The 8,754-nt window shown below is 33.9% G+C and overlaps 1 protein-coding gene and 1 pseudogene across 1 annotated transcript; both read right to left on the bottom strand.

Moving 5' to 3' along the window:
• Nucleotides 1–1,739: 1,739 nt before the first annotated feature.
• On the bottom strand, nt 1,740–2,281 carry LOC149252072 (histone H3.3-like). Its single transcript, XM_089454066.1, has 3 exons — nt 2,226–2,281; nt 2,030–2,096; nt 1,740–1,910 (listed from the first exon to the last, which is right to left on the bottom strand). The coding sequence occupies exons 1-3, from the start codon at nt 2,279–2,281 to the stop codon at nt 1,740–1,742; spliced, it is 294 nt and encodes a 97-aa protein (XP_089310192.1).
• Nucleotides 2,282–2,724: 443 nt separating this feature from the next.
• On the bottom strand, nt 2,725–5,215 carry LOC149252071 (E3 ubiquitin-protein ligase RZFP34-like; annotated as a pseudogene).
• Between the last annotated feature and the right edge of the window lie 3,539 nt (nt 5,216–8,754).

The following is an 8,754-nucleotide window of genomic DNA, read 5'->3' as shown; positions in this document are numbered from 1 at the left end:
GTAACCCTTCAAATTTGGGTAGAACACGGAGAACGAGTATTTCTATCTTTTACGTGAGAACATTTTTATTTGAGAACGAGTGTTTCATTCTTTTATTTAAAAAGTAATTTGGTTGGAAAACTGAAAATGAATGATTCCTGAAAACTGGGAATGAGGGTTTCATGAAAAATCAGAACCGAGTTTTAAGCAGTTAATTGTGAAACTCTTCAACCAACATGTGCTGTAAATTGACATGGTGGCCGAGATGCACTAAATTGACAATGATTTGGCCACATGGGTAGAAGACATAAAAATTCACACTGGATAACGAAACATGACACTTGAAGAGTTTCTTCAAGTCATCATTAAATTGAAAAAGTGGTCGAGATGCACTAAATTGACAATAATGAGTTAGCCACATTGTGGCTCGCCGAGTGTGGCCACGACGAGACGACAACAACAAACTGACAATGAATTGGCCATATGGAAAGAATGAATAAAATTTAACAAACTGACAATGAATTGGCCATACAGAAAGAATGAATAAAATTTCACAAGGAATAAAAATGAATACTAGCTAAAACTGCACCATCACAAAAATGATGGCAAAACAATTTTCCAAAAGAAACTTCCCACCTGAGCATTGCAGCAACTCACACTTTTGCAAACAGATTTCTCACAACTACAGCGCATTGCAAACTAATCTCTTCCCAAGTATTCAAAAACAAAATTTTCCAAACAAATTGATACAACCACTAAACATTCCATAATCACTCACTTCAGTGCGACAGATAAACAATTAGACAAATAAAATCCATGCAAATATTCAAGAACATATTTTTGCAAACACATCGCAAGACTATTGAGCATTACAAAATAGTAGATTCGGCCTTGCTGATAAAATCCATCCAAATATTTAATAACGTAATTATAAATACTCATTGCTCACAACCTTAGTGGATTTTTAGAATAATTGCTTTAGCCTAGTAAATAAAATCCATCCAACTATTTGTAAAATTCAAAGTCAATTATTAAAAAAAATATAAGCAAGTTCCACTATGAAGAATTCTGGCAGATGCACAACCCTCTCTTGTAGAAAAGATAAAATAGCTCTCTCTGGCAGACAGGGTAAATTATTGTTCAACAACCAGTTTTATACATATAGCACTTCAACATTGATAAAAGACATTTTCATACAACATCTTGTATTGCGGTCAATTATCAGTGAAAAGTAATAGAAAGTGCATAGTATTATCAGCGTAAAGTAATAGAAAATGCCAAATATAAATCACGAGGAATGTTGTCTACCGTAAAACAAATTAAATTTATACATGAAGACACATATAAAACTTCAACATTGATAAACAATAACTATACCATATAATAATGAAGAAGTTAACAAGAATCAACATGCAGTATGGGCTCCAAAACATTGACAAACAATAATTAATCCATATAATAATGAAGAGCTTAACAAGCATCAACATGCACTATGGGTTCAAAAAGCATGGCTTCGAATGGCAAAAAGTTTCATATTAATAAGTAGCTACAATTAGCTCGAGTCGACCCATTCAATTATAAGTCATAAATCCACAATATCCATTGTAGTCAACGTAAACTTCAATTATACGACATTACAAAATCCTACAGTCTATAATGTGTTTCTACAAAAAGCTTCCTTGATCAAATATATGTACATGCTACAGAATTCTCCCCCCAAAAAAATCCGACCTTTACAAATCATCACTGTGAAAACAGGCCTACGCCCTTTCCCCATGGATATGCCTTGCAAGCTGAATGTCTTTCGGCATGATGGTCACCCTCTTCGCATGTATGACATAGAGGTTAGTATATTCAAACAGACCGACAAGATAGGCCTCTGCAGCCTCCTGAAGTGCCAAGATAGCATGACTCTGGAATCGCAGATCCGTCTGAACACAATAAAACAAAATAATTAGACAAGTACCACTGCCAAAACAGAATACCAAGCAATTCATTTAAATGGGTCGCCAATTAAGCTAACATTTTAACGAGAAAGGTGACACGTTACCTTGAAGTCCTGGGCAATTTCCCTCACAAGCCTTTGAAATAGCAGCTTCCGAATTAGCAACTCCGTGCTTTTATCATACTTTTGAATTTCTCTTCTCAGTCGATTAAACAATTTGCAATAAAATACATATACTATAAAGAAAACATTGTACACATATCGATAGAATCCGATGCAAATTTAAACTGCGTGTACATACCAAAGAGCAACTGTTCCGGGACGATATCTATGAGGCTTCTTCACACCTCCGGTCATGGGAGCAACAGTAAATTGCTTGAGAAATAACATGCCATTCCAAAAGGGAAAATACATCTTCATTTCATAGGAAATTAAATCCTGCATGTATCTGGTCAGACTAAAGTCACATATAGAAAAAGAGACCTTCATTCCGTTGTAATTCATGATCTGCAGATTTGCAAAGACAGAATTTGATACTTGTTTTGTCGTGGCGTGAGAGCTGCAGGATAAAGAATTCCCTTCTTGTGGTCTTTGTTGAAGTGGGCACAGAGCATCAACTCTGTTATGATGTCAACAATCGTAGAGTAGTGCCACAAAAACTCAGCGGTTACAATGAATTCTTACAATAATGCCACTGCATAGAAATTTGCTGTACAACTATTTTTCAAGCCACATAAGCAGTGCTAAGGCAACCTTACAAGTGGTAAAGAGGGATACATGAATTTGAACATTTGAGAATATCAAAGATGAGATCTACATGAACTTTCAGACAGACCTCCCCTGGTCTCTCGGGTGTTATAAGAATTGCATCTTTGACACTTGTGTGCAACAATGTGAAAATTTACTTCAAAAATTACTCCACAGTCATTGCATAAGATCCAAACCTACTCAAATGATCGACAATAAAGTGGTGAGGTATTTTCTCTCACGCTACTAATGGGCTCTAAAATATGCCTCCAAATTATACCACATTAACATCAGACAACTTACCATTTTGTTCTGGTAAGCTTCAGGCATTGGAGTCAAAGCAACCTACATGACAAAAAAAAATATCAGAATCCACTCAAGAAACTTAAAAAATCAATTGCCATTGGATGAAAGAAAATTTCAAATATGAGAAATCAAAATTAGCAAAAACACATATAATAAGCTACTCTTTATACAACCCATTGCAAGATGACTTCAAGATGTTCATCCTGTCGAAAATATCTTCCTCTCGGTCAAGTTTCTCCCATAATTTAGACCTATCACAGACAGATTTGGAGCACACTGGACAAGCAAATCTGCAAAAGACAAACAAACATGTTAGAATGGCAAGACATTTGAAATAAAATTAAAGCTGCTACAAGCTGTGACCACAGATCGCTGAAGAAGGTACCATCAATGGGCATATCAGTGCAAGTATATCTAGTATTGTGTAATAGTATAGGTAGACTAGAAACAAGAGGTTGTGAGCCAGGGCACAAAACAGGCCACATATGAAACTTACTGAAGATGCTTGTGCATCTCTTTCAAGCAATGCATGTGAATAGTGTGACCACAAGGCAATACGCCGATAAGCTTTGTAGAGTCCAATAAATACTGCAGAGGAGTCAACAGACGAGGGTTTGGATATCTAAATAACTTTAGTCTAAATTATGCTATAAAAAGAAAACTACAATTACTACACTATGCAGCTAAGTGTGACCTACCTCAAAACACACAGGGTTGTGGTGCATTGCTTTTTCCACACAAAGGTGGCAATCCTTCAAGCGGATAGAGTAGCAACATCCTAGAAAAAGGTACATGAGCAAATAAATCATTCTCGCACTACAATGAAACATGGGAAGAAGCAGTGATAATTTGAGAAGAAGCAGTGATAATTTGAGAAGTCATAAAGAACATACCACATTTATAACAATGGAAGAAATTATCGTTGCCGCCAGTTCTGAAAACCAGCACAAGTAGCTAAAGTGAAAGGCAAAAAATACATCTAATACATTTCACAATAGCATGAAAGATTACTTTACAAGAGAGCAAGAAACATCAAAGGAAAAAGAGAAAAGCATACCTGCAAATTCCACATCCGTCACAGTAGTATTGCTATTTTGAGTCCTAGAAAACCAAAGTGGCAAGTACAATTAGAACCAAAAGCGTATACATCCAAACCATCAATGAAACTCTTTGTTTTCCTGAACCAGAACTATTAAACCTGAAAAGACATTAAAAGCGCACCTCATCATCAAAGAAATTGCATTTTTCACAGAAGTACTTTCCCATACAAACACCACAAGTAATGCAGGTTTGCTGAACCTGCAAAATGACAGTGCATAATCATTTTTAAAATAACTCAAGAAGCATTATAGTGTTTACCTCAAAATTTTATGCACATTATTAAAATTAAAAAGGCTTAGCTCTCACATCTTGTTTAGTTCTACAATGTGAACAGATAACCTGCATACATACAAGAATAACTATAAATAATAAGAGCAATATGCCGCAAACATACGAGAATAACTATAAATAAACAAAAGCAATATAGTAATCCAGCAAGTTAGATAAAATTTGCTAGATAATTGACCATTTATCTTTTGAGAAGAATAAAAGTTAAATCTTTACATCTTTCAAATCTACCTTCAGAAAATATTATGATGTTACAACCTAAAAAATCTTTACTAATTACAAAGAATACATATTGTTCAGAGCATTAAGACAAACGTCATAATGAATAACATCTAACTGGAAAACAAGATAGAACCTTACCTTTCAAACTTCATGGCGTGGTACATCATGTCTATCAAGTGGATGGACATCCATTGAATTCTGTTCAGATATGAGATCAGTCCATACTATACCCTCACAAATGAAATTAGAAGAGACGTAATTTTCTAGTTCTATTTTAACAAGTATATAAATGAAACACAACCATTAAACTTGAAATAGCTACGAATGAAGTAAAGAAAAAGAAGCATACTTTGGCCTCATTATGACAATGCTTATAGTCAAAGACTTCATTACAACATGGAGCCCTTATTTGGCATCTCCGGCAGTAGTGTGAACATCTGCCATCAATTATCAGTATCAAGAAAACACACATCAGTAAAATCATCCCTGTATGGCACATTTTTCACCACTTTGTAAGATGCATGGAGATACCAATAAGAATATATCAAAATTATATATAATAAATAAAAGGTATAAATGTTACATTAAAGAATAGTGTATTGAACATCTCCATTCTATTTCAAGGAAGAAATACCAAATACAGTATGGGTATGCATGTCAAACAATGTAGACACTCACTACCTTAAGTATTTATGTTAAGGACAAGAAATGACCAGGATGAATTCTTTCACAGTTGAAAATAGAAATGTCATAGCCCCACGTTAATGAATGCTATTTTTGCACACTTCAATTCCCTGAGATTCATTGTCTTAGTAGAAAGTAAATTAAGCTGAAGAAAATAGAGAGACACACAGAAATACTCTTCTCATGTTAGCAATACAAAGAGGTCACTTTGGCACAACCTCTTTTCTTGTTCTATGAGATGAGATAGGTTTGCTTATGGCCAAAATTTGGGATAAATAGAACAAATATGTGGGATACCATAGCCCCACATAATATGTAATAGTTTTTTAGCTCTAAAGAAGATAAAGTTAAGAATTGAAATTAGTTCCACATAAAGAACACATGCACCAACTATAGGTTTCCAACGTTAGCAACAGAGAGAATCCACTCCATTCTTTTACCAATTAAGGAGAATGCCCAAAGTTTCTCCTCCTTCAATTAAGGAGAATGCCCAAAGTTTCCCCTCCTTCAATAGAGAACTATACTTAGTATAATGAAAGAACTAAATCATAAAGAAAGGTAGTTGATAGCCAGGACAGCTTTGTTTTGACACAAGTGCTGTTTTATAGACCTCGATGTTAGAGAGAAATTTGAAATAAAACCGACTGCATTAAAGGGTGCCAATAGAAATTTATTGCTGGGTCATGGACACAAAGAGGCTACCCCACGACTTCTACTGGATTACAGTAGAACACAATTACTCATTGTTCCCAGAAAGTTTCGTTACTACACTAGTTCAAGGGTGCTATAAATAAGTACCATGAAAATGTCAGGGTTCAATTTATTTCATTCACCATATATTTTCATGATATGGGCATATTGACTTCCAAATGTTTAGGTCAATAAAATTTGCAATAAAATTCTAAACTAGTCCCTTCTCTTGGTACAGGAGATGAGATGTATGCATATTCCCACATATTTTTTGTAATAAATATGAAATATGCAGGCATGCACTCATATGGGGCATGCATTCATACGGAAAATTGTTCAAATTGCCAATTGCATGCTCCAGGTGCCAATTTCACATCGATGCTGGTGAGGCCAGTAGCAGAAACTAGGCTAGCAACCATTAGAATCCGAGTGTCCCGGATCCTTGTCTTCTCTACCATCCTGCCACAGAATGCAAAAAGAAAGCAAATACTCTGCTACTATATCGCTTGCCCAATGCCATTACACCACTCAATGGTTCCAAGTGAGAGGATATTCCCAAAGTAGAAAAAATGTGTTCAGCCTGGTGAACTAAAATAAAAGAGCTCCATGAGTAAAGATATCGAACAAAGAATGAAAGAAAAAATTATAAAAATCTTATTTTGAAATCAATGTATACTAACAACACAGAATCTAACTAGAAGGCTTCAGAGCATTCGAAAATCTCCCGACTTTCATATTTGAAGAAAACGTAAAGAGATTGATAGGAGATTAATTTCAAATACAAAGAATTGTATTCTGGGACTCTCTCTATATCTATAGTCACAAAAAACCTCCAAAATGAAGAAAAAGAAAAAGAAAGTATTAAAAAAATGATGTGTAATATCAATGCATCTAATTCTTGTCGCCCAGTTTTAATGAATTGATTTGAATTTAATTACTAACCCATATTGCATGCATCCTTGATTAAGTGTATCTTCCACCACCATCGTTGGCTTCATACGAGCCATGATTCAAGGATAAGAGCGATCTACAACATAGAGAGCAAGAACGAAAGCATAAGACCAAAGCCCAAACATCAAAACAGAAAATCCAAAACCACAAGAAAAAATTACTATCAATCTCTTTCAAAAAAACCACTTTTAGGCAATGCAATCGCGATCACACTGCGTTAAATAAAATCGATATTTTCCCATACTAAACCCTTGAAAACAAATTTGAAGAACATTGAAAATAGGAAATCAAAGTAAACATATACTCTGAGACAAACTATAATGGAAATAAAACATGGATCCTAACCCACGAACAACCACAAACCCTAGGAAACCAAGAGAATTCACTAATTTAAGAACAATCTCACATGAACTTTAGAACTTTTTACATCAAAAACCACCAGACATGCTACAAGAATATAAATATGAATAACGAATAGAAACATAGCCGAAAGAAAATAACCTTGGAAACATACACCAAAATCCTCTGCTTAATGCCCTTTTTGGGATAATCTGCATTCACAGTTTTCTAATCGATGGGTGCATGCTTACCTGTTCGATCCCTATTCGCCATTAGAAACATGGGAATACAGGTAACCTGATGAGTGCATGCTTGCCAGATGTGATGCGCGGTGAGGATAATGAATTGGTAAATATCTTTTACTGCCAGATGTCAAACAGAAAAGCATATAATAGATGTCAAGCAGAGAAACAAAGTGTAGACGAAAAGCTCACTCAAAGGAAGGCCTATCGGCCTAAACATAGTGCAATAAAATATTTAAAGCATAAAATATTAAATTACTCTCTATATTAAAAAGTTTCAATAGTGCTACATTATAATTTGGATGAGTTAATTATCTATGCTAAAAGTGATTCTAGTAATTTTATAATTTTATAATTTTCAAAATGGAATATTACATTGAAAAAATTTTAAATTGTCTCCAACCTTTTTCGCTTTTAAATAAAATAATATTTTAATTATCATCTCAAATACTTCAACTTAATCTTTCTCTCTTTATACATAAAGCATTTAAATATTATTATGAAAAAAGTTGATACAATTAACACACAACATTTAACAAGGGTAATATGCAGCTTTGTTGCTTAGTACCTACCTATTATGCATAATTGATAAAAAAAACTTATTGTAACTAGGAGAATAATAAAACTACTACTATGAAAAAAAATGTCTATATTTATAGTGATTTTTTAACCTACATTTTAAAAGTATATTACTATTTTTTACATCTAACATAACTTACTAACTGGGATTTTTAAAGACACTAACTTCCATGGTTGATCATGGTTTGTGATAAACTTGAGACACAAATTTAAGATATCTTTTTTGGTGATCACAAAGATACATAGTCTAGATCTTGTGTTATAGGACAACTAACATGCTATAGTAATTAGGAGTTATAATGTCACTAACTTCCATGAGGAAGCATGTTTTATGATATGTTTGAGATACAAATCCAAGTTAGTGTAAGAAAATAGTAATATAATTAAAAAGAAGTAGGTTAAAAAATCACTATAAATATAGACATTTTTTGGCATAGTAGTAATATTATTTTTGTCCTAGTTACAATAAGTTTTTCTATCAATTACACATAATAGGAAAGTACTAAGAAACAACGCTGCATATTACACTTGTTAAATGTTGTGTGTTAATTGTATCAACTTTTTTCACAATAATATTCAAATTATTTACGTATAAAGAGAGAAAGATTAAGTTGAAGTATTTGGGACGTGTTGATGACGCCAGACCCACCAACATTCACGGGATCTTCCTAGTATGAGGTC

Source organism: Pinus tabuliformis, chromosome 7, assembly GCF_031772625.1.
Source record: "Pinus tabuliformis cultivar Carrire ecotype Pingquan chromosome 7, CPIR1, whole genome shotgun sequence".
In the NCBI taxonomy this organism is placed as follows: Eukaryota; Viridiplantae; Streptophyta; class Pinopsida; order Pinales; family Pinaceae; genus Pinus; species Pinus tabuliformis.
This window is presented reverse-complemented; position numbering and strand designations above follow the sequence as displayed.

What these genes read in the sequence shown, in the direction of transcription:
- LOC149252072 (XM_089454066.1), bottom strand. Translation starts at nt 2,281, where the DNA reads ATGACCGGAGGTGTGAAGAAGCCTCATAGATATCGTCCCGGAACAGTT. An exon ending in CCCGGAACAGTTGCTCTTTG is followed by an intron (nt 2,097 to 2,225) that starts GTATGTACACGC and finishes GTATGATAAAAG; the next exon opens with CACGGAGTTGCTAATTCGGA. An exon ending in AAATTGCCCAGGACTTCAAG is followed by an intron (nt 1,911 to 2,029) that starts GTAACGTGTCAC and finishes TATTGTGTTCAG; the next exon opens with ACGGATCTGCGATTCCAGAG.